Source organism: Symphalangus syndactylus, chromosome 23 (genome assembly GCF_028878055.3).
Source record: "Symphalangus syndactylus isolate Jambi chromosome 23, NHGRI_mSymSyn1-v2.1_pri, whole genome shotgun sequence".
Lineage (NCBI taxonomy): Eukaryota > Metazoa > Chordata > Mammalia > Primates > Hylobatidae > Symphalangus > Symphalangus syndactylus.
Window position 1 is genome coordinate 41,849,747 of NC_072445.2, and position 26,803 is coordinate 41,876,549.

General features: G+C 43.1%; 2 protein-coding genes across 2 annotated transcripts in view; one reads left to right on the forward strand and one right to left on the reverse strand.

Moving 5' to 3' along the window:
• The first annotated feature begins 35 nt into the window (after positions 1–35).
• The window catches only part of UBD (ubiquitin D), a 36,589-nt gene continuing 9,821 nt past the window's right edge, over positions 36–26,803 (forward strand). Inside the window, exon 1 of the mRNA XM_055262888.2 lies at positions 36–1,070. Coding sequence (XP_055118863.2) covers positions 1,038–1,070 — 33 coding nt within the window. The 5' untranslated portion in view covers positions 36–1,037. The remainder of the gene's footprint in view (positions 1,071–26,803) is intronic.
• Positions 15,795–19,388, reverse strand: OR2H2 (olfactory receptor family 2 subfamily H member 2). Its single transcript, XM_055262872.2, is given in 3 exon segments — positions 15,795–16,419; positions 16,421–16,486; positions 16,488–19,388. Coding segments are annotated over 3 exon segments (933 nt in total). The 5' UTR covers positions 17,111–19,388; the 3' UTR covers positions 15,795–16,175.

The window sequence follows — 26,803 nt, forward strand, 5'->3', positions numbered from 1 at the left end:
TGTGAACAGAATTGGCTTCAATCCAAGAAGGGAGGCTCAGAGGACTCCAAGTTCATGAAAAGGCATTGAAGCGGAGGGTGAAAAGAGGTGTTTTATTGATCCATTGAGGGCTCAGCAGAATGAAGCAGGACATGATTAAGTCTGAGATTAGTGAGGACACTACTGGTTAAAAGTGTGGGCTCTGGAGTCAGACTGCCAGGGTATCAGATCCAATCACATGCAAACATTTTCTTAGTCTCTATTCCCCATATCCTCATTTATGAAAATGAGAATAACAATAATACATTCCTCCATAGGTTGAGTACAAAGACTATATAAATTGTGCATTCAGGTGCCTAGGATGGCCCTTGGGCCATGGTATATGTTGTGTGAATGTTAGCTTCTGTCCCTGCTGTTTAATGAGTTCCTTGACAGTAGTGGGCATGTACTGGGAGCCTGGAGCAAGTGCCTAAGCGTCCCCTCTAGGGACGCTTCTTTCCAGGAACTAAGAAGCGTAAAAGAATGATGACTGCTAGAAGGTAATGGATGAGATGGCCGCTGAGTGCTTCCAACCTTAAACATCTTTGTTTAGGAACTCTGAGCATCTTGGAAATAATTTGCTATCAAAATGAAAAAAAATCTTGAATGGACAAGGGCAAAAACAGTTGCCTGAGACTTTAAACATTTTTGTGTCATCTTGGAGAGTGCTTTTTTGAAGCTCAACTTTTCTTTTACTTTGGCACTGATTTTTAAAGTGATTCTCAGATTTTTCTAAGCGAGCTGCAAGGGTTGGATGGGCCCTGTCATTCATTGACCTGTTAAGAGCCAGTTTCTGAACTTCCACTAAAGCATGGGCTGGTTGAATCTTAGACCAGTACTTGAAAAACTTTCCACTGTGATTATCCACCTTGGACCAGTTGGACTTAATTTGAGTCTCTCTTTTTCCCACAGTGAAATATCCTCTAGGAAAAGAGAAGTCTATGGAGTAGATAAGCCTGCAGTGTGGAAAATGAATAGTTGGCATCAGAACAGCAGCAGGAGGCTGGGCGTGGTGGCTCATGCCTGTAATCCCAGCATTTTGGGAGGCTGAGGTGGGTGGATCACGAGGTCAGGAGTTCAAGAACAGCCTGGCCAAGATGGCGAAACCCTGTCTCTACTAAAAGTACAAAAATTAGCTGGGCGTGGTGCTGGGTGCCTGTAATCTCAGCTACTCGGGAGGCTGAGGCAGATAATTGCTTGAACCCAGGAGATGGAAGTTGCAGTGAGTTTGTGCCAGTGCACTCCAGCCTGGGTGACAGAGTGAGACTGTCTCAAAAAAAAAAAAAAAAAAAAAAAAAAAAGAAAAAGGAAAGAAAAGAAACAACAGCAGCAGGAGATATAGAACAGCCCTGGGTAGAACCTAAAAGACCCAAATTATCATCTCAAGCTTGCATTGCACTTAAGTGGACTGTAAATTATAAACAAAGCGTGAAAAGTTCCACTGTGGCCAAAGGTGAGCCAGACACTCTGCTAGCAGGAGTGCAGGAGTCGAGAGCCAAACGGTGGGACTAGCAGAGTGCCCAGTGCAAAGGGGTGGGAAGGAGTGAGATTGAGGATATTAAAAAGGTACTTAGAAGAGAACTTGTAAGATTTTTACTGGCCAAATTTAAAACATGACTGAGCACTATTTTTCATACAGGCCTCCTACTAATAAGAAAAATAATTTTGAGATAACTACTTGTTTGAGTTCACAGTTAATGTTCCTGATGATTAAGATCAGTTGCAAATGTTCATCTGTCAATGCTTGTCTACAATGAGACTTCATGTATTCATTTTTGAAAGTGTCTTTTCAGGGAGAAAGGTGCTATTGATGGGCACTAATACTAATTATTAGTACATTAATTATATATAATTACAATGAGATATATGTATATACACACACATATATACATACACACACACAATGATATATAATTAATATATAATTGTACCCCAAGGGGCGTAAAGGAGATGTGTTTCCAGGTGGAGAGGCCACCACTTGGCAGTTCTGGGAGGACTTGCTCCCTGGGCACTGTGAGGCAGGCTTTGCCTTTCAGCCCTGCCTTTGGGTAGGGTTCAGATCACTTTCTAACTTTGGAATGTCCTAGAATGTAGACTGCCTGCAGGCTTCCATGTCCCCTGCTTTTCCCTGACTTAGCCTGTTGCCTCCCTGCCCTCCTGTTGGTTGTCTACCAGTAGAGAGCACTTTGTGCGCACTTGGCTGCTACATTAGTTAGGTGATCTTCAACAAGTGTTGATGGTGAGTTGCTGTGGCAGGTGCTTTGCTTGGCACTGAGGCAAAATGGTAAGTAAGATGGCTTTCAAGGGTTGTACTTTCTCGATGTGGGAAGATGACCAGTGAGCAGAAAAACAAACGAGATCACTTAAGAGAGCAACCAGGAGTATTGGGTGTCTCACAGCCATTAGCTCTGGTGTGGACAAATCTAAAAGCAAGAGGACTGTGTGTTCATTTTCTGGGGTCACAAAACTACTAAGGAGCAAAGCCAGCATTCAAACTGCATATATTATCTATTGCCACAAAACCTGTTACCCTAAATGGCTTCAGATAAGAATAATCATTTATTTATCATGGTTTTTGTGGGCTAGAAATTCAGATAGGGTACAGTGGGGAGGGTTCACCCTGCTCCACAGCATCTGGAAGATGTGAAGTCTGAGGGTTGTTGTCCAAAAGATCCTTCACTCAGCATCTAAAGGGGGTGTTGGCTGTCAGCTGAGACCCCTACACATGACCTTTCCATGTGGCCTGGTATTCCTCATGACCTAATGACAGTTCCAAAGGCAAGTGGAGGCAGTTGTAGAGAGCCAGCCAGGTTTAAGCTGTATTTTTTTTTTTTTTCCTGACAAAGCCTTGAAAGTCACGTAGCATCACTTCTGAGATATTCCACTGGTCCAAGCAGTCACAAGGCCATGCCTAGGTTCAGGAGAGGAAACACTTCACCCGTTGGTGGGATGAGCATAAGTCACACTGTAAAGAGAACATGTGGAATGGGACAAATGTGTGTTGCAGGCTTCTTGGGTAAAAGCAGTCTGCTGCATCTGGTCTGCCTGCTGCAAAGCCAGTGTTCACTTCACCTTACCACGTTCTTTGTCCGCCCTCTGAGCTGAGCACCCTAGCCTTGTATATTTGCTGTCATACAGCCTCTTACCAGGCCCTGGATTCCTCTGGATGCTTTGGGGCCAGCTGTGATCTCACCCCAGTAGAAAATGGGAAGTGTTGAAGATGGTCCTGCCAATTGCTCCTCCCATAGTCCTTGGTAGTTTTAGGACATCCTGGATAGGCAACATTTTGTTATCCACTCAGGCTTTTGAAGCAGATAATTCTGTGACTTTGCCCTTGAGGGAAGCTATCACTTGACATGAAGCTTACCATAAGGTAGGTTTATGTTAAGGGAGGCTGTCACTTGAAGGCAGGCGGAAAGGTGCTATTCATTAGCCACCTTATGGTGGGTTCATGTCAAGTGACAGCTTCCCTCAAATGGGATGCTACTTAAAATACTTAACCAGTATGGCATCCACTTACATGGCTCCCTGGAGTGTGGAAGGACATGCTGGAGACTCTCCTGGAAGGTGAGTTCAGCACCAGCAGCAGCTGTGGTAGGGACACGTACTGAGGCCTGTGTGGGCTGGACACTGGGACTGTCCAGCTAGGGAGACAGATTCAGAAGCAACATCTTGTGGCCTGCAGAGTGCATTCCCCAGGTGTGTATAGGGAGTGTAGGAAAGAAAATCCTTTTCCTCTGCCTGTCTTAGGTTCTCCAGCGGTGGCTGTGTAAATTAGAGGGGCATAAGACAGATTAATCAGAGAAAAACAAATAGAGGTTTATTAACATTTGCTTCATGCATGTACACATGGGAGTACCCAGTGGTGAACAATGCAAAGGAGTGGTTAGAATTTGGGCTTATGGCTGGGCATGGTGGCTCACGCCTGTAATGCCAGCACTTTGGGAGGCCGAAGCCGGGGGATCACTTGAGGTCAAGAGTTTGACACCAGCCTGGGCAACATGGTGAAACCCTGTCTCTACTAAAAATACAAAAATTAGCCGGGTGTGGTGGCAGGCACCTGTAATTCCAGCTACTCGGTAGGGTGAGGCAGGAGAATTGCTTGAACCTGGGAGGCGGAGGTTGCAGTGAGCAGAGATCACGCCATTGCACTCCATCCTGGGTGACAGAGCGAGACTCTGACTCAAAAAAAAAAAAAAAAAGAATTTGGAGCTCATACAGTTGCCCCTTGAATAACTTGGGGCTTAGGGTTGCCGACCCCACACACAAACGAAAATCTGCACATAACTGTTGACTCTCTCCAAACTTAGCTACTAATAGCTTACTGTTGACTGAAAGCCTTACTAGTAGTGTAAACAGTTGATCAACACATATTTTGTATGCTGTACATCTTATATATGTATTCTTACAATAAAGTAAGCTAGAGAAAGGAAATGTTATCAAAAAAATCGTAAGGAAAAGACATATAGGGTACTATACTGTATTTATTGATACCTTAAGTTTACATCATTTACATGATGAATCGTCTGTCTGAAATGGCAGCAACTCCAGCAACAGACCTTGATCTATGGTGTATATCAAGCAATTCAACTTCTTATAGAGTCATGACTTTGCTTCTTGGGAGAACTTCCAGCATCACTTGGCACTTCATATGGGTCCTATGGTGTTATTTAAGGTTCACAGTATTGCTCTAGACATGATGAAATATATGCAAGAATCTTGAGAGATCACTCTTTACTGCTATACACAATTTACTGGATAGATGAACTGCTCATGCAGAAATGATTAGTGTCACTTGGCATTTTAGGCAGATACTTGCAACAATTGAGCTCGTTGCAATAGTAAGAGGAGGTGGCTATCGAACTACAGTAGAACAGTATACACTACAGTTAATTTTATGCCATTATGATTTAATTCTGCGTCTTTTGTTAAGCTTTCTCTTGACTTTGAGTGGCTTTTGTGTGGTCTGTAAGTGTGTGCATAAATTTTGATAAATTTTATTTATTTTTTGAGACATGGTCTCACTCTGTTGCCCAGGCTGGAGTGCAGTGGCGTGATCTTGGCTCACTTCAGCCTCAACCTCCTAGGCTCAGGTGATCCGTCTACCTCAGCCTCCCGGGTAGCTGGGACTGCAGGTACATGCCACCATGCTGGACAAATTTTTTGTATTTTTAGTAGAGATGGGGTTTTACCATGTCGCTCGGATTGGTCATGAACTCCTGGATTCAAGCAATTTGCCCACCTCAGCCTCCCTAAGTGCCTAGTCAAATTTTTGTTTTTTATAGTAGATTTGTGTATATTTTTTGGTAGTGTCTACATATATTTTATACATTTATTTGTTGATGAAAAAAGTAAAATTTGTAAAATATTTGAAAAGGTTTATTCTGAGCTATTTATGAGTGACCATGGCCTGTGACACAGCCTGAGGAGTTCCTGAGAACATGTGCCCAAGGTGGTTGGGTTACAGCTTGGTTTCATACATTTTAGGGAGCCAGAAGTTGCTGACAAAGACATAAATCAATACAAGTAAGGTATACATTGGTTCAGCTCAGAAAGGCGGGACATCTCGAAGCAAGGGAGCTCACAGGTCATAGGGGGATTCAGATTTTCTGATTGCCAATTGGTTGAAAAAGTTAAGCTCTGCCTAAAGAGTTGAAGTCAGCAGAAAGAAATGCTTGAGTTAAGATAAGGGGGCTTGGAGGTGGTGTTGGGGGAGATGTTTGTGGAAGCAAAGATTCTTGTTATGTAGATGAAGCTTCCAGGCCTCAGAAAGAATAGATGGTAAATGTTTCTTATCGCACCTTAAAAGATGTCAGACTCTTATTAGTAAAATCCCTCCTGGATCAGAAAAAGACCTGGAAGGGGAAGGGGATTCTCTACAAAATGCAAATCCCCATGACAAGAAATGGCTTTGCAAAGTCATTTCAAAATGTCAAATAAATATATTTTGGGGTAAAATACTTTGATTTCCTTCAGGGCCTGCTATCTGTGATGTGATGCTATACCAGAGTCAGGTTGGAGTTGACTATTTTATTGCTACAGAGAATCTTTTTTCAGTCTTATGATCTCTATTTTAATGCTGGTCAGTTGTCCCTAAACTCCAGAGGAAGGAGAGTATCACTGGCATGTCTTACCTCTCTTCCTGTCAGTTAGGGGGCTTAGAATTTTATTTTTGGTTTACACATGACATACTTTTATTTATTTATTTATTTATTTATTTATTTATTTATTTATTTATTTGAGATGGAGTCTTTGTCGCCCAGGCTGGAGTGCAGTGGTGCCATCTCGGCTCACTGCAACCTCCACCTCCCGGGTTTAAGTGATTCTCCTGCCTCAGCCTCCCAAGTAACTGAGATTACAGGTGTGTGCCACCATGCCTGGCTAATTTTTTGTATTTTTTAAGTAGAGATGGGGTTTCACCATGTTAGCCAGGATGGTCTTGATCTCTTGACCTTGTGATCCACCTGCCTCGGCCTCCCAAAGTGCTGGGATTACAGGCATGAGCCACCGTGCCCAGCCCTATTTATTTTTTTAATTGAGGCTGGAGTGAGGTGGTGCAGTCACAGCTCACTGCAGCCTCAACCACCTGGGCTCAAGAGATCCTCCCACCTCAGCCTCCCTAGTAACTGGGACTACAGGTGCGTGCCACCATGCCCAGTTAATTTTTTTTTTTTTTTTTTTTTGCAGAGATGGGGTTTCCCATGTTACCCAGGCTAGTCTCCAACTCCTGAGCTCAAGCAATGCATCCATCTTGGCCTCCCAAAGTTCTGGGATTACAGGCATGTGCCACAGCACCTGGCCTGTTAATTTTTCCAGTGCTTCTAAGCTATGTGGTTTGTCTGTGAGTTTTTTCAAATTGTCACAAATCTCCAAAAATTTTCAGTATACTTACTGAAAAAAATCTGTGTGAGTGAATCCATGGAGTTCAAATCGTGTTGTTCTTAGCAACTGTATACCATCTTGGCTAGGTAAAGGAAAAGGAGTTTGGGACTTCTGGGTGAATGGTAGATGGGCAGGCAAGTTATGGGAAAGTGACTAGGAAAATATGGAACAAAGTGGTTTAGTAAGGTTTGTTATGCGGATTTAAACTGTCTTCTCCATTAGTACAGTTGTACCTTTACAGATAGGAAAGGTTTGTTATGTAGATTTAAACTGATGTCTTCTCCATTAGTAAGAGTTGTACCTTTACAGATGTAAATTTATTTACAAAAGGAAAACTTGTACCCTGTTTTACATCATTCCCTAGTCTGATGATTTTCAATTGTTGGCTCAAAATAATCCATATGCTAAAGATAGTTTGAGGTGGCATATACTGGTACCCTTCAAGGGTGAGTGATTAATTCTGCATAGGAGGAGCCAGAAGGTTTCCCCTTCCCTGGGAGATAGAAGGATAAGACAGGGCTGGGCCCTACACATAAGTATCTATTCATGATTCAGTGAGCCCTTCAGACGTTTGAGGTTTATTTATTTATTTATTTTTTTGAGATGGAGTCTCACTCTAACTCCCAGGCTGGAATGCAGTGGCGTGATCTTGGTTCACCGAAACCTCCACCTCCTGGGTTCAAGTGGTTCTCCTACCTCAGCCTCCCAAGCAAGGGGATTACAGGCACCTGCCACCAGCCCTGGCTATTATTATTATTATTTGTTATTTTTAGTAGAGGCTTTTTTATTTTTATTAGAGACTTCATATTTTCAGTAGAGACGAGTTTCTTGAATAATGTTCCTTTAAGGCTTCCAACTCACATGTCATGTTAGAATGAATAGTTAAGTGCCTGCCCTCAGGAGACCTAAATCATGTAGGTTTGAAACATCTGTAAGGGAACCTTTTTTTTTTTTTTTCTGGTTGTATTCAATTCAGTAGCTTCTGTATCTTTCTGAAATAATCTCTACCTTCCTCCTTAATCATTTTGCTCCCTGGTGTAACTCTTCCCCCACATCTCCCTATCTTAATGCACAACATGCTTATTTCTGTCTTTAGCCTTTTCTGTTATAGAACCAAACTGGGGTCTGCTTGCCTGGTGCAATAAAACCAGATACCTACACCAAGGATTGCACCAATAGAAAGAAAGGCATTGATTGCAGGACACCATGCAGGGAGGACCAGGCAGCTAAATGGTCAAGTCCTGGCCTCCCTGATGTCTTGCAGTCAAGGGTGTTAGCGGCAGAATGTATCAGAGTTACATGGCATAAAAATATGTTAGCAGCTGCCAATCTGTACAGGTCTGCAGCAACCTCAATTTTTGCCTCCTCAGAAGAAAGAATCTGACTGAGGGGCATAAGGCAGAGTAAGAGACTGACGCAAATTTTAGAACAGGAGTAAAAGTTTATTAAAAAGCTTTACAGCAGGAACAAAATAAAGCCCATTTGGAAGGGGGCCAAGCAGGCAACTTGAGAGATCAAGTGCATGGTTTTGACCTTGACTTAGGGTTTTATATGTTGGCATGCTTCCAGGGCCCCTTCTCCCCTGAATCTTCCCTTGGGGTGGGCTGTCTGCATGTACAGTGGCCTGCTAGTGCTTGGGAGGGGCCACATGCATGGTGTGTTTACTGGAGTAGTACGCATGCTCCCTTGAGGCATTCTTCCCTTATCAGGGAGTGTTCCTATAAGGTTATAAACCAGTTAAATGCTGCCATTTCCCCTCTTAGTACCCATGCATGAGTACACTTGCCCAACTCCTGAGATCTTACCAGTTTCAGGTTTTTCTATTTATTGGGAGACTGTTTTTCCCTAGCACAGGCTGTGACCAATGATTATTTTAGAGTGACAGCTTAACAACCACCTATCACCTGATGGTTGCCTGACATTCCTGGTAGGGAAGGAGGCCCTTTCCTGCCCTGCTCGTGTCTGACTATTGTAACATGGGTTTTTAAAGGCAGGGGTAAGGCAGTGTGCAGTGGCTCACACCTGTAATCCCAGCACTTTGAGAGGCTGAGGCAGGAAGATCACTTGAACCTAGGAGTTCAAGAACAGCGTGGGCAACAAAGTGAGACCCCAACTCTACAAGAAATCAAAAAATCAGCCAAATATAGTGGCATATGCCTGTACTCCCAGCCACTCAGAAGGCTGAGGTGAGAGGATCCCTTGAGCCCAGGAGGTTGAGGCTGCACTGAGCCATGATTATGCCACTGCATTCCAGCCTGGACAACACGGCAAGACCCTGTCTCAAAAAACAGGAAACAAAAAAAGGCGGGGTAAATTTCAGAAAGGTAGAAGCTACAAGGAACATTGGAAATCAGTGCATGGAGGTTCCACATTTTTTTTTTTTTTTTGAGATGGAGTCTTGCTCGGTTGCCCAGGCTGGAGTGCAGTGGTGTGATCTTGGCTCACTGCAAGCTCTGCCTCCCAGGATCACGCCATTCTCCTGCCTCAGCCTTCTGAGTAGCTGGGACTACAGGCGCCCACCACCACGCCTGGCTAATTTTTTTTTTTTTTTTTGTATTTTTTGTAGAGACGGGGTTTCACCGTGTTAGCCAGGATGGTCTTGATCTCCTGACCTTGTGATCTGCCCACATTGCCTACCAAAGGGCTGGGATTACAGCGGTGAGCCACCGCGTCCAGCCTCCACATTGGTTTTGATCTAAAAGGGTGGGATATCTTGAATCAGGGGCTTACAGGTTATAGGTAGATTCAAAGATTTTTCTGGCCAGGTGTGGTGGGTCATGCTTGTAATCCCAGCGCTTTGGGAGGCCAAGGAGAGAGGATCCCTTAAGGCCAAGAGTTTGAGACCAGCCTGGGAAACAAAACAAGACTCTGTATCTACACACACAAATTTTTTTTTTTTAATTAGAGGCTGAGGCAGGAGAATTGCTTGAGCCTGGGAGGCTGAGCTGCAGTGAGCTACGATTGCAACTGCATTCTGGCCTAGGTAACAGAGCAAAAGCCTGTCTCAAACAAAAACAAAAAAACCCCAAAATTTGCAATTAGTTAAGGAAGAGAAACTTTGTTTAAAAATTTGGGGTCCAGTAGAAAAATGTTAACTGCCTAGGAGGTGTTACCTTCTCCGAGCTCCTCAGGAAGAAACTTAGAACAAAGAATGATGGTTAAAGTTCAGTCATTTTCCTGTCCTCTGAGGTCTATGCCAGCAGATTCATTTGGCGGGGTTCCGAGTTTCTGAGAGACAACTCAGAGACATATGTTAAGAGGTTATCTTTAGTTTCTATGAGGAAAGCAAACCTATTCAGAACGCTTAACTTCCTTGGCTATTGTCTTAGGCTGCTATTACCTTCTTGCTTTTCTTTTTTTTTTTTTTTTTATTAATTTTTTTTTTTGCACACAAAACAATAAACATTTTCTAAAAATACATACAAACAAAAAGATGTGTATCAAACAAATTAGGAAGGTTGCACATGGGAAGTCGGGGAATAGAAATGGGGGGTGGGAACCAAAATAAATGAGAGAGGGACTTAATATGGATCAGCGGTAACAGCTCAATCCTCCATTTGACAAAGAAGAAGGAGAAGGAAGAGGAAGAAAAAGAAGGTGGGATAAAGGATCAGAAAGGGAGGAAAATAGAAAAAATTAGAGTATAACTCCAGGGTAGACCTGTTTTGCTGTCACTGGGTTGGTTAGTTGGTTTGTCTGTTGTATTTTTCATATGTTTCGCCATGTTGGACAGACTGGTCTCGAACTCCCAGCCTGAAGTGATCAACCCGCCTCAGCCCGCCAGAGTGCCGGGACCACAGGCGTAAGCCACCATGTCCAGCCCCCACATTGCTTCTGGCCTCTGTGGTAGACCTCCCAGACAGGGCGGTCGGGCAGAGGCGCTCCCCACATCCCAGACGGGGCGGCCGGGCAGAGGCGCTCCTCACTTCCCAGACGGGGCGGCCAGGCAGAGACGCTCCCCACTTCTTCCCAGATGGGGCGGCCGGGCAGAGGTGCTCCTCACTTCTTCCCAGACGGGGCGGCCGGGCAGAGGTGCTCCTCATTTCTTCCCAGACGGGGCGGACGGGCAGAGGCGCTCCTCACTTCCCAGACAGGGCGACCGGATAGACTGGTTGCTCATTTCTTCCCAGACGGGGCGGCCGGGCAGAGACGCTCCTCACTTCTTCCCAGACGGGGCAGCCGGGCAGAGGCGCTCCTCACTTCCCAGACGCGGCGGCCGGGCAGAGGCGCACCTCGCCTCCCAGACGGGGCGGCCGGGCAGAGGCGCTCCTCACTTCTTCCCAGACGGGGTGGCTGGGCAGAGGCGCTCCTCACTTCCCAGAAGATGGGTGGCCGGGCAGAGGCGCTCCTCACTTCTTCCCAGACGATGGGTGGCCGGGCAGAGGCGCTCCTCACTTCTTCCCAGACGGGGCGGCCGGGCAGAGGCGCTCCTCACTTCTTCCCAGACGGGGTGGCTGGGCAGAGGCGCTCCTCACTTCCCAGACGATGGGTGGCCGGGCAGAGGCGCTCCTCACTTCTTCCCAGACGATGGGTGGCCGGGCAGAGGCGCTCCTCACTTCTTCCCAGACGGGGCGGCCGGGCAGAGGCGCTCCTCACTTCTTCCCGGACGGGGCGGCCGGGCAGAGGCGCTCCTCACTTCTTCCCGGACGGGGCGGCCGGGCAGAGGCGCTCCTCACTTCCCAGACGGGGCGGCTGGGCAGAGGCGCTCCTCACTTCCCAGACAATGGGTGGCCGGGCAGAGGCGCTCCTCACCTCCCAGACGATGGGTGGCCAGGCAGAGGCGCTCCTCACCTCCCAGACGATGGGTGGCCGGGCAGAGGTGCTCCTCACCTCTTCCCGGACGGGGCGGCCGGGCAGAGGCGCTCCTCACTTCTTCCCAGACGGGGCGGCCAGGCAGAGGCGCTCCTCACTTCCCAGACGATGGGTGGCCGGGCAGAGGCGCTCCTCACCTCCCAGACGATGGGTGGCCGGGCAGAGGCGCTCCTCACTTCCCAGATGGGGAGGCCGGGCAGAGGGGCGGCCGAGCAGAGACGCTCCCCACCTCTCAGACGGGGCGGTGGCCGGGCAGGGGCTGCAATCCCAGCACCCTGGTAGGCCAAGGCAGGCAGCTGGGAGGCGGAGGCTGCCGCGAGCCAAGACCACGCCACCGCACTCCGGCCCGGGCAACACCGGGCACCGAGTGAGCGTCCGTCTGCAGTCCCAGCACCTCGGGAGGCCGAGGCGGGCAGAGCACTCGAGGTCAGGAGCTGGAGAGCAGCGTGGCCAAGATGGCGAAACCGCGCCTGCAGCTAAAGGAGAAAAAGCAGGCAGCGGTGGTGGCGCACGGCGGGAGTCCCAGGCAGTCCGCGGTGCGGGGCAGCAGCGAGCCGTGTAGATTGCAGCGTGTCCACAGAGGGAAAAGAAAAGAAAAGAAAAAAAGAAAGAAAGAAGAAAGAAGAAAGAAAAAGAAAGGAAGAAAGGAAGAAAGGAAAGAAAGAAAGAAAGAAGAAAGAAAAAGCAAGCAAGCAAGCAAGCAAGCAAGCAAGCTCCTTCTTGCTTTTCAAGTTGCTACTTATTTCTCAGAGCTAGCTAGGTGCCTGGAATTTTCCTTGAAGAAATTCAGGATTTTGCTTTATTTCCATGCTTGGGACTCCACAAGCCCCTAAAAAGGGGGTCTTTGCATCATCTCATTTCTACACAGTCAGCAAATATTTCTTATTTTGTTTACTCTTCTGTGGTTCAAACCTCTAAGAAGCTTCCATGATCACTGCCGCTCCAAGCACTCACACACTTTATTCTTTAATTCTGTATTCCTGTAGACTCTTATTTGCTCCAATTCAGTTGTGTAACTGTCATGTATGCTGGAACTATGTGTCTGACCATCCCTATTTTCATTGGACATTGTGGGGGTTGCGATTGAGTAACTTTATATTGGATTTTCTCACAGAGTATCCAATAGATGACTGTCATATGGAAATTAAATGAATTTGGGATAAGAGATGTTAGTCCTAAGTCCTATGTTAAACCATTTATTCAACAAAGCAGATTCTTTTAGACTGCTTTATTTAATTCTCTGTTGCATTTCCCCTAGAGTCTGCCTAGAAACTATTTTACTATACACAAACATTACAGCCTCTGGCTGTAGGGAGCTAATAAACAGGAGAAAAGTGTAGACATTTCTAGGTGCCAGTAAGAGAAAGCAGATAGAGGGGGTCATGAAAAAAAGGTCTTACTACAGTAATTTGAAAAGTGGAGGCCGGGCGCGGTGGCTCAAGCCTGTAATCCCAGCACTTTGGGAGGCCGAGGGGGGCAGATCACGAGGTCAGGAGTTCGAGACCATCCTGGCTAACACGGTGAAACCCCGTCTTTACTAAAAATACAAAAAATTAGCCGGGCGTGTTGGCGGGCGCCTGTAGTCCCAGCTACTCAAGAGGCTGAGGCAGGAGAATGGCGTGAACCCGGGAGGCGGAGCTTGCAGTGAGCCGAGATCGCGCCACTGCACTCCAGCCTGGGGGACATAGCCAGACTCCGTCTCAAAAAAAAAAAAAAAAAAGAAAAGTGGAATTAAGCTTAGCCTTACCTATAGGGCTTAGATTATGATTATGATTATGATTATTTGAGACAGAGTCTCACTGTGTCACCCCGGCTGGAGTGCGTGATCTCGGCTCACTGCAACCTCCGCCTCCCAGGTTCTCCTGCCTCAGCCTCCTAAGTAGCTGGGATTACAGGCGCGCCACCAAGCCCGGCTAGTTTTTTTTTGTATTTTTAGTAGAGACGGGGTTTCACCATGTTGGTCAGGCTGGTCTCGAACTCCTGACCTCGTGATCCGCCCGCCTTGGCCTCCCAAAGTGCTGGGATTATAGGCGTGAGCCACTGCGCCCGACTGATTAGGATTATTAAATATAAAATGGGGGCTCTACATTAAGATTAGGATATGCTCTAATAATGAGGTCAAGGAGACAATAAGATTAACACAAGGATGGCTAGGATAAAGATTAGGATTATAATAGAATTAATGTTGCTGTTCTGTGCTGATGCCAGGATAAATGTTGAATCAAAATCGTTTTATGTTGGAACTAGAAATAAAACTAAGATTTTCCTTTTTCTTATTTTATCAGCGTGTACTCAAAAGGGAATTTGGTATTGCTGCCCTTGCCAGGGAAAAGCTGGGAAACAGCATATGTGGGATTGGAACCCCAGAACCTTTTATATATTCTCTTTGGAGAGTAGGATTCATTCATTCATTCATTCATTCGTTCATTTATACATTTATAAAACTGGGTGCCAATTTTTTGCAAAATTCTGGTCCTTGCCTTCTGAGAGCCTGAAATCTAGTGGGTGAACTAAGCCAGAAACACACACACAATGAACTGTAACACAACTTTTTCCAAAAGTTTTATTGTACTATTGTTTCTTATGCTTTGAAGTATTTGTAAAACTCTTATTTTAAGGAAGCAAAACCCCTTTGGCTGGGGGATCATTTAGATACAGTTTTAGATTGAAATGATTTCTTCAAAGCTTGTTGAGAAGTTGAAGCTTTTCACCTGGGCTCGGGAGGCATTATTTTTACCAAAAGGCAAGGTTAAGAGCATAGAGTCTGGAGCCAGTTTTCCTGCGTTCAAATCCTGGCTTGCACATTTTCAAGTGGTAACATAAATTCTGTGTTTTAGTTTTTACTTTTGAAAAAGAATGATATTATCTGCTTCATAGTGTTGTTATAAGGATTAAATGAGTCAATATGTGTAAATTGCAGGGGGTTCCTGACTTTGACCATTTTTTGACTTTATGATAATGCAAAAGAGATACACTCAGTAGAAACCGTACTTTGAGTACCAATATAGCCATTCTGTTTTTCACTTTCAGTACAGTATTCAGTAAATTACATGAGATATTCAAAACTTTATTATAAAATAGACTTTGTATTGAGGATTTTGCTGAACTGTAGGCTAATGTAAGTGTTCTGAGTATGTTTAAGGTAGGCTAGGCTAAGCTATGATGTTTGGTAGGTTAGGTGTATGAAATGCATATTCAACTTACAATATTTTCAGTATATGATAGGTTTTTCGGGAGGTAACATCATCATGAGTCAAGGAGCATCTGTAGTTTAAGTGGTACTTGGGTTAACATAACAATTACATAAATGCTCTATAGTATCATAACAATATCTATGTCTTTGAGCAAAGTACAGTTCGGATAACCCTGGAGCAGAAGTCTGCGATGTCACATGCAATACCATATTTGGCCGGTAGATGACACCAAGGTCCACAATGTGCCAGCCTAAACAAGAAGATATTTTTGTGTCTTTTTGGCTGCTCCTTTACCTGCGATTTGTGGGCATTGTAAAAGAAGAAATAGGACTGAAGAAGCTAAGTTTCCTTTGTAAGGCTCAAGCCTGAAATACTGGGATATTTGATTATAGTGTGAAAGCAACAGTGTGTATTTGAGAGTTGCCTGACTGAAAATTATGGGGCCTGGATTTTAGTTCTGATGCTGTGGACACTGTGTGTTCCTGGGTGAGTTTCTGAACTTATCTGGGCTTCAGCTTCCCCTTCTCTTTTGCTGTTATTTGAAGAATAAAATAGAATAAGAATACAAAACAGACATATAGCAAAGTGGGAAAAACATGAGGGAGAAGCAAAGAAGATATGGTAGGAATTAGAATTGGAGGTGAAGGAATAGTGGGAAAGGCTGGGCGCGGTGGCTCACGCTTGTAATACCAGCACTTTGGGAGGCCGAGGCGGGCGGATCACAAGGTCAGGAGATCGAGACCACGGTGAAACCCCGTCTCTACTAAAAATACAAAAAAATTAGCTGGGCGTGGTGGCGGGCGCCTGTAGTCCCAGCTACTCGGAGAGGCTGAGGCAGGAGAATGGCGTGAACCCGGGAGGCGGAGCTTGCAGTGAGCCGAGATCGCGCCACTGCACTCCAGCCTGGGTGACAGAGCGAGACTCCGTCTCAAAAAAAAAAAAAAAGAATAGTGGGGATATGGCAAGGGAGGGGAATTAAAAATGGAAGTGATAAAAGTAGGAACATGACTATGGAGGCGAAGACTTAAAATAGAAAAAAATATAAAATATTATACTTGATGCCTATAATTTTTCGCATAAAGATACCTCCTTTTACTACATTTCAGACGCTGTCTCTTGCACACATACATGCACACACACAGACATGTGGCTTTCATCCATTCTCACAATGTAATGGGTGTGAGGAAGGCAGAGGGGCAGGGAACTCAAACTTTCTGATAAAAGCACATAGAATCTCCTCTCTTTTAAAGCACATTAAGCAGCTCTCCCTCAGCTTTGTGTGAGCCCCATTTCCTTCCCCAGCAATCTCCTGAATGCCCTGGTTACCTCCTTGTTCCTCAGGGCGTATATGAGAGGGTTAAGTGAAGGAGTGCCCACTGCATAGAAGAGACCAAAGAACTTGCCCCTGTCTTGGGCATACGGATTTTTGGGCTGGAGGTAGACAGCAATGACTGAGCTGTAGAACAGGGTGACCACAGTGAGATGGGAGGAGCAGGTCCCAAAAGCTTTCCTCCGCCCTTTTGCAGTTAGTCCTTAGCACTGCCCAGGCAATGACTCCATAAGAGACAAGGATGAGGCTGAGGCACAGCCAAGATGAAGACACTGGCAACAGCCATCTGGATCTCATTGTAGGAGGTGTCTTCACAGGAGAGTCGAATTAGAGCTGGGACCTCACAGACAAAATCATCCACCTGCCGATGGGGGCAGAAGGGCAGGCGCAGGGTGGATGGTGTCTGGACCACTGACTCCACTAGCCCAATGACCCAGGCCACAGATGCCAGCTGCCAACACAGGCAGAGCTGGATGATGGTGGCATGGTGGAGGGGCTTGAAGATAGCCATGTAGCAGTCAAAGGCCATCACTGTCAGGAGTTTGCACTCAGTGGTCCCCAGGGACAGAAAGATGAAGAACTGGACATAGCAGCCCAGTAAGATGATGGTCTTCTTTGGCTCCTAGAGGTTGACCAGCATCTGGGGAACACAACTCATGGTGAAACAGAGGTCCAAGAAGGAGAGGTTGGAGAGGAAAAAGTACGTTGGAGAGTGGAGCCTGGGGTCCAGCACAGACAGCAGGATGATGAGTGTGTTGCCCACTAGGGTTAGGAGGTAGGAAGTGAAGACAACCATGAAAAGAGTCCTTTCCAGCCCTGGGTGTTCAGAGAAGCCCAGAAGGAGGAAGCCTGGTGTGGCGCTTTGGTTAACCATGGCCTGTTCCTGTCTGTATCTGGAAGGATGAGGCTGTCACCCCAGTGTGATTCAACCTGTCTTATTAAAACTCAGCCTGGGTGTTTGTGAGGTCACAGTAGGTGGGTGTTTCTCTTATGTCTCTGCTCGCCCAGCCTTCCTTTCCCAGTCTCATCACCATCCAGCAGCTCCTTCTCATCCCCTGTTCCTTCTAATCAAACATTGTCTAGTGGGAGTGAGGAAACCATTAATGTGCTCAGCAACGGATTGAGCCTCACACTGGTGCCTCTGACTTCCTGGTTGAATGCAAAATGTCTGATGTGAAGCATAGATCAGCTAACTAGTTAGTTTCTATTAATTTTGCAAAAATTTATTAAGTACCTATTAAGTTCTGATCGCTATGCTACTACTGAATTTTCCCTTTGTTATGTGTGGAAGGAAATACAAAGAAACGTGTGTTCAGTGAGTTTCCTGATTGTAAACATTACTAGAGAATTCATCATGTTTTCTAGTGGTGGGCATAAATTTTCTCAAATCATTCACATTCTATCTACTTTACACTTTTGCAAGAGATTTGACCAGTGATAGAAATGTGGACTGTGGAGATTTCTTCTGTATGTGAAATGACTCAACCGCTAGAAAGATCAGTCAGGTGATTTAGGTCTTTCAGAAAAAATTATGACTTATTAAACTAAGAACAAACATTTCTCCTGCAAATGAAATGTCCTGCCTAAATTTTCCATTATGTGTGATATATAAAAACAAGAAAAAATATAATGTCAGTCAGAAAGATTATTTTCTGGTTCTATAACTGCAAAAAAATCCTGAAGAATTGATGTTTGGTGATAGAAAGCTGAAATAGATTTCAATATCCTCTCCTTTTCATGTAAGATAAAATATAGTAGTAAAAACATACCATGTTGAGTTTGGGACATGTAAGTAGAATTTTGCTTTTGAAAATGCTCGGTTAATTTTATTCACATGCAATTAAAAACCTTTGATTTTGAAATAAGTTGAAACTTACAGAAAAGTTGCAAGTGTAGTTCCAAGAACTTCTATATAACCTTTATCAAATTCATCAATTTTTAGTATTTTTACTCATTTTCACTATCATTATGCTCAATATGTTTATGTATTATCATTTTTACTCTGAGTCACTTGGGAATAACTTGTGGACATCATGCCTCTTTCTCCTTATTGTCTTAGTATTCGTCTTCTACAACAAGATGATCTTAATTAACACTGTACAGCAATTAAATTCAATAAACTTAAAATTGATACAGTATTGTTATATAACATACAGTCCATATTCTTATTTTCTCTATGGCCCAATAATGTTCTTTGTAGGATTTTTTTTTTTTTTTTTTTTACGTAGGATCCAGTTGAGAGTCACATATTGTACTTAGATGTCAGGTCTGACTTTGTCCTCTTTAGTAGCCTATCCTAAGTCACTGAAGTAAGGAGTCTACTTCAAATTATTGAACAATGTGGTCATTGAAGGTGGAGGAGCTTATGGGCTGGAAGAAAGAGTAGTCTCATGGCTTTGAAAAACCCTGGGTAGTTCATTCAACATCAGCAGAAAACTTGAAACATTGCAGGCAAATAAGGCAAAAATATTGGGGTAGGGGACTAGAGGTGAGAGATAGATCTGTAAAGAAAATGAGCAGGGTGGTTGAGTGAATCAGGGAATGCTTCCTGGAGGACAGGACTGTGTTTTTGAGAAGGTGAAGAGAGTTTCAGCACACAGGGCCAACTCAGATGTGGGTGGACGGTGGCAGCCACTCTGGCAGTTGAGAGGCAGGAACTGGGCAAGTTGATGGGGAGGTGGCTGGAGAGGCTATAGGTTGGCAGCATCTCCCCATTGCAATGTCTCTTTTTTGTGTGTTTAAAAGTTCCATCTCATCTTTTTATTTGTTCAATCTGTTTATATTCCCTCTTTCTTCTTTTCCTTCCTCCTATATTCTTTTTACTCTGAGAAAAATTTTTCCTCTAAAATATTGTTAAATATTTTAACAAAAGATTGTTTAAATCTTAAAAGCTTTCTGCATGCCCTTCCCTAATCATACCCACTACCTACTCCTGAAGAGGCAATGACTGTTTCGATTATTACTTTTACAAAATCATTCCTATATTGTCTTATAACATTACACCCTGTGTGTTGGTAAAAAATAGCCAACTGCTCCTTATTTATCTGTCAACCATCATTCTAATACACTTTCTGCATCCCTCTCTTACACTCTTATACTCTTGGTAATTCATTGCTTAACTCTATGTCGTTTTCCAGTCTCTTTAATTTATGTAATTCTTTGACTCTCTGTTCTCTCTTGTTCTGTGTTTCACAACATATCTTTATTCTCGCTCTCTTTCTTCTAGTCTTTTTAATTTTTCTTGGACACCAACTTTTTCTTGGACACCAAAGTCCATTACAACTTTACTCTCTTCCTATTAATTTCATATTCACGGATGTATTTATTTCTTTATTAATCACCAAAGACCTTGTTGTGTACTAGGTGCTACAAGGGAATGAAATATCAATTCTTTTCTCCAATTCATTAGTGAAAACTACGTTAATACTTTGGCAGCTACCATCTGTTGTGTGCTTCCTATACACCGAGCACCGTGCTAAACTTTTCCTGAATACCTGGTTTTCATAACTCTTTGAGGTAGTTAGTATCATCTTCCTTTTACAGAAGAAGAAACGGTCGCAGAGAGGTTAAGTAGCTTGCCCAAGGTTACATAGCCAATAAAGACCAGGCCTGGAGTCTGAGTCCTGTTTGATTCCAAATCTGGTGCTCCTGGGGTAGCTCTACCATTGATGATATGTGGACATTAATGGGCAGTAGGAGAAGAATAAACTTATAACTTTTCCTCAATCATGTCAGAATCTCCCCATTGCCTGCTGCCAGAGCTTCTCCTTGACAACGAGCTTCTAGACTGAATGAGCCTCTACTTAATCCTCACAATGAAATCTACAAGCAAAGTCAGGAGTGTTGGGCATCTTTGAAAGGGTGGTGGATTAGGGCTCAGGTAGTAATGTTGACTTCTAATGCTTCTGCGACATCTTTCAAAGCACTTCACAACCTCTGTATGACCCGGATGTTATTTCTATATTCTATCTTTATTCTCAGATGAAGAAACAAAAACATAGACAGGTTAAATTATTAGCTCAGAATTATACAGCCAGAGCTGAGACTTGAACCCAGGTGGGCTGGCTCTAGAGTCAAGCACAAACTATATCCCACCACCATCCTTCTTCTGGACCTGTAAGGCTGAAGGTTGCTCTTTGCCCACAACCTCTCCTCTTCAGCCTAGTAAGTTAACCTCTCTTTTAGTGGTAGTGGAGATAGAAAAGGAAACGTGGTGAAGTGATGGAGGGAGGGATCCCGAGACTCCCATCCCATGGAGAGAAATAGCTTGTTAATTCTCCCAAGACTCCAGAGCTTCACAGCCCACAGACAATTAGTTAGCCTCTGGTGCTAATGATGATTAAGAAAGAAGGAGATGTTTCAGAGGAAACGTGCCAGCATTGGTGCTCCCTGTGGTAAGCAAAAAGGTCACTTGTGCTCCTCTGTGTCATTGAGGAGCACAAGGTCATGTTTTCTCATTGCCACCTTTCCTGAGTGTGTCCCATTCTTTTCTCTCAAGTCTCATTTGAACCCATGTAAGACTTCATTATTTCTTGTTTCTTCTCTACTTGTTGACCTTTGGATATAATTTACATTCAATAAAATGCATAGATTTGAAATATATGCTTTGATGAATTTTGATGACTTCAATGAAGAAACAGAACATTTCCATCATCCTACAAACCTTCCCTTTGCCTCTTTCCTTGTTACTTAGTTTTGCCTCTTCTAGGATTTCATACAAAAGGAATAATACAATATATACTCCTTTGAGTAAGAATTCTTTCACTAGGAGTAATTCTTTTGCAATTTATTAATTTTGTTTCATGTATCAGTAGCTCATTTCTGCTTTTAAAATCAACTTCAGTCTGGGCATGGTGGCTCACATCTGTAATCCCAGCACTTTGAGAGGCCAAGAGGAATGGATCACTTGAGCCCAGGAGTTCGAGACCAGTCTGGGCAACATAGTGAGACCTTGTCTCTATAAAAAGTACAAAAACTTAGCCAGGTGTGGTGGCCTGCACCTGTAGTCCCAGCTCCTCGGGGGGCTGAGCTGGGAAGATAACCTGAGCCTAGGAGGTTGAGGCTGCAGTGAGCTGTGATCATGCCACTGCACTCTAGCCTGGGTGACAGAGTCAGACCTTGTCTCAAAAAAAACATAAAATAAAATAAACTTCTTTAAAGTACAATTTACATGTAATAAAATGCACACATTTTAAGTATATTGTTCAATATACTTAGGAGGTCAAGGCTGTAGGGAGCCGCGATTGCACCACTGCACTACTGCACTCCAGCCTGGGTGACAGAGTGAGACCCTGTCTCAAAAAAAAAAAAAAAAAAAAAAAGGAAGCAAGCAAGCATTCATACATTCATACCAGCTGATTTCATTGACATAACTTTCCTACAACAGGAAAAACAAATCTAGCAAGATAGGAATCAGATTATTGGTTGTCTGGGACAGAGCATAGGATAACTTTCTAGAATAATGAAAATGCATGCTCTATATCTTGAATGGGGTAATGGTTATCCAGGTATATACACTTGTCAAAACTTATTGAACAATATACTTAAAATGTATGCATTTTATTACCTGTAATTTGTACTTCAACGAAGTTTACTTTTTTTATGTTTTTTGAGACAAGGTGTTACTCTGTCACCAGGCTAGAGTGCAGTGGTATGATCACAGTTCACTGCAGCCTCAAGCTCCTGGGCTCAACCCCCCAAGCAGCTGGGACTACAGGTGCAGGCCACCACACACGGCTAAGTTTTGTACTTTTTGTAGAGACAGGGTCTCACTGTGTTGCCCAGACTGGTCTTGAACTCGGGCTCAAGTGATTCACCCACCTTGGACTCCCAAAATGCTAGAATTACAGGTATGAGCCACCATGCCTGGCTTCATGCCTTATTTCTGGCTTCTGTTATCCAGCTTGTTATGGAAATTCATTCATAGTGTTTCATATATTAGTAATTTGCTCCTTTTTATTGCTATTATTATTTCACTGTATAAATATACCACACTTTATCCATTCATGCATTGATGGGCATTTGGGTTGTTTCTAGTTTTGGGCTGCTATGAAAGAAGCCACGATTGTTGGGTGTGGTGGCTCACACCTGTAATCCCAGAACTTTGGGAGGCCAAGGTGGGAGGACACTTGAGCCCAGGAGTTTGAGACCAGTCTGGGAAACATGATATAACCCTGTCTCTACAAAAAAATAGAAAATATTGGCCGGGCATGGTGGTGCATCCTGTAGTCTCAGCTACTTGGGGGACTGAGGTGGGAGGATCACTTGAGCCCAGGAAGTCAAGGCTACAGTGAGCCATGATCATGCCACTGCACAACAGCCTGGGTCACAAAAAAAAAAGAAGAAGAAGAAGAAGTGAACAGTTAGTTGTGATGTATATAGTTCTTTGTTCTTTGTGTGAACACATGAGTTCTTTATTTTGGGTAAATACCTAGAATTGGAATTTCTGAGTCATTTGGTGTCTGTTTATAAGAAACTGCTAAACTGCTTTCCAGAGTGATTATGCCATTTACACTCCCTACAGCAATGAGAGTTCCAGATGTTCCACATCCTTGGTAATTGTCAATCTCTTGGTTTTAGGCATTCTATCGGCTGTGAAGTGCTCCCTCAAGTCGTTTCAATTTGCTCTGTGATGGTTAATGGTGTTAAACATCTTATCATGTGCTTTATTGGTCCTTACATGTCTTTTATTCAAATTATTTTTCATTTTTTTACTGTGTTATTTGTCTTATTAAAACTGTAGTCATATCTTATAATAATATGATAAAGTAATATAATAAGTATTTATGGTAATACTTTGAGATTATGCAAGTATCTTTTTCTCATTATAGCTTTGCCTACTAATTTTAGCATCCACAAATGAGTTTTGACTGTAACAATTACTACTGGGCTCTTTGCCTAATGATAACTTTCATCATTTCTCCTCTGTTTGTTATTTTGAATTCTGTAAGAGCTGTTCCTCTCCTCCTATTCATTTACTGTTTATTTTCTTTATTCATATCCAGTAATGACTCCTGGATGTTTATTTTATTCTTTCTTCATTATTCTCATTATTTGCTTTGCTGCTTACATTTTCCCAGATTTGGCTATGGGGAAATCCTTTAACTTGATTACTGTGAGTTTTTTGATATGTCCTCATTTTTTTTAAAATCACTTCTTTAGTTTCTGGCACCATACAGTATTCCAGGGTTATCTTGTATGTTCTCTTTCCTCTCTCTGGGATCAACCATATCTCCAAGGACTCCTGGTTCTTTTTACCAGAAAATTGTATACAGTTGACCCTTGAACAATGCGTGGGTTAGAGGTGCTGACCTCCTCATACATTTGGAAATCCATGAATAACTTTTGACTCCCCTAAACCTTAACTACTAATAACCTACTGTTGACCAGAAGCCTTACTGATCATATAAACAGTTGACCAACACATATTTTGTATGTTGTATGTATTATATACTGTATTCTTACAATAACGTGAGCCAGAGAAAAGAAAATGTTATTAAGAAAATTATAAGGAAGAGAAAATACACTGACAGTACAATACTGTATTTATCGATTATGTAAGTTTGTGCCATCTGTTAAGAAGATGAATCATCAGTCAGAAATGGCAGGAAACTGCAGCAGCAGACCTCAATCTACAGGACATATCAAGCAATTCAGCTTTTTCCTGTAATGTTATGGCTTTTCTCTGTCTCCTGGGAAAACTTCCAGCATCACTATATGGGTCTCATGGTGTTATTCAGGCTTTATGGAATTCCACTAAACACAATTAAAAATACACAAGATCCTGGGCACGGTGGCTCACACCTGTAATCCCAGCACTTTGGGAGGCTGAGGGGGGTGGATGAGCCTGGCCAACATCGTGAAACCCCGTCTCTACTAAAAATAAAAAAATTAGCCAGGAGTGGTGGTGCATGCCTCTAATCCCAGCTACTTGGGAGGCTGAGGCAGGATAATCACTTGGACCCAGGAGGCAGAGGTTGCAGTGAGCTGAGATCGTGCCACTGTACTCCAGCCTGGATGACAGAGCAAAACTCTGTAATAAACAAACAAGCAAAACAAAAACAGAACAACTGCAAGAACCATGAACTTCTCTTTTTCCTAAAGAGAAGATGAACTGCTTACATGGGAATGATTAGTATTACATGGCATTTTAATCCCATACTCCCAACACTTGAGCTCACCCAATAGTAATCGGAGGTGGCTACACAATTATTATAGTAGGACAGTATGTACTATGACTAATTTATGCGGTTATGATTTAATACTGTATTTTATGATTGTTTATACGTATTTGTGTGTTTTAATAAATTTTAACTTTTTATAATAGATTTGTGTATATTTTATAGTAAATGATAAAGTATGCTAGTATCTTCATATATTTTATGCATTTAGGATATACCTAATTATTTCTTAATTATTTTGATGTTTCTAAGCTACGAAGTTTGCGAGTTTTTTCAAATTGTCACAAATGTACAACAAATTTTCCAGTATATTTTTTTTTTTTTTTTTTTTTTTTTTTTTTTTTTTTGAGACGGAGTCTTGCTCTGTCCCCCAGGCTGGAGTGCAGTGGCGCGATCTCGGCTCACTGCAAGCTCCGCCTCCCGGGGTTCACGCCATTCTCCTGCCTCAGCCTCCCGAGTAGCTGGGACTACAGGCGCCCGCCAACACGCCCTGCTAATTTTTTGTATTTTTAGTAGAGACGGGGTTTCACCGTGTTAGCCAGGATGGTCTCGATCTCCTGACCTCGTGATCCGCCCGCCTCGGCCTCCCAAAGTTCTGGGATTACAGGCTTGAGCCACCGCGCCCGGCCCCAGTATATTTATTGAAAAAAATCTACATTTAATGGACCCATGCAGTTCAAAGTCTTGTTGTTCAAGGGTCAACTATATTGTATTTTTCAGTTCCAGCATTTCCGTTTGGCTTTTTAAAATGGCAGTTTCTACATCTCTCTCCTAAAATTCATCATTTCTTTACCCATTGTATAAATCTTTCCCTGTGGATTCTTTAAAATACTATAGTGATTTTAAAGTGTCCATCTGATAATTCTAACATTTGGGTGGCGTTTGGGTTTGTTTTTATTGAGGATTTAAAACCATTTGTCTAATATTTCTGTTTTTTTACATAATTGGTAATTTCCTGTTTTATACTTGATGATGTGAGTAATATGTTACAGAGATTTTGAAATTTTGAATTCTATTATCTTTATCTATTTCGTATTCTATTATCTTTCTCTGAAGTGTATTGAATCTTGTTTAATAAGCAGATATATTACCCACTGATCACTTTGAACTTCTGAAAAACTGGCTTTACATTTTGCTGGAGTGGATCATTGCAGTTTTTTCTTGGTTCTAGGGTGAACTCCTTAAGCCTTGGTTGTCATTTTGACTTCTAAGGTCTGGTCCTTCTGGGGTTTCAGTTAAAGCCACATTATTTTCAGGTGTCTGTTAATGGTAGCAGAGCCCAATCCTAAGTGAAATCCGAAATCCCCAGCTGACAGAAAAAGGTACCAAATAACTTGCATGAGAAGTAGGAGGCAGAGCCTGGATTCACTCCAAGATGGCCTGACTGTTACAAAGTGGAAATGGGCCATTGGTCAGCACATCATCCTGCACCTGTGACTGCATTAGTTATTCCAGTTGCTTTGTCAGGTCGGACAATTTTTGCACATTGACATCAGTCCCAAGTATCAGGTTCAGCAATTGTCTCAGAATTACTTTTTTTTTTTTGGTTAGGTTTGGTCTCTGATTTTAGCTAATTATAAATTTCTTTGCTTTCAGATATATTATGGGCTATATTATCAATGTTTCTAAGTTTTGCAGTATGTAAAATATTAGTGGAAAATAAATTTTGGGGAGTAGGGAAGGCACAGAATCACAATAGTTAACCTACTATAGCCACCAACTTTTCATGGCCCTTTGCCTGTCAACTAGTGATGAGCACTGAAACTGGTTCCCATTGGTGCATAGCTTATAGCCAGCTCCATTCTGAGCTGATGACTATATAAAAAATATACTATCCCTTCCCATACTATCTGCCTATCTGAATGTGTAAAACACACACAGTTGCAAAACTAAAAAATAACAAAAATAATAAGACATATAATGAATAGTCCACCTCTCATTCCTGTTCCTCAGGCAACTCGCAGAGTCAGTGTCTCCTCACAGAGATGTTGCATGCACATTTTAGCATATGTGTATATTTTCTTCCTTTCTAAATAACAAAATATTATACATATATTTTGCAACTTGGTTTTTAAATTTAATTCAACTGTATACACCAGCATTTATTTAGTTGTCTATTGATAAGTGCTGTTCCCATTTATTTCGGTTGCAAATAATTATTTCACATGAATATTCTTGTACATGGCTTATTTCACACATATATAAGTGTACTAATAGGGCCGGGCATGGTGGCTCATACCTGTAATGCCAGCACTTTGGGAGGCTGAGGCAGGCGGATCACCTGAGGTCAGGAGTTCGACACCAGCCTGGCCAACATGCTGAAACCCCATCTCTACTGAAAAAAATAAATAAATAAATAAATAAATAATAGCCAGGCATGGTGGCCC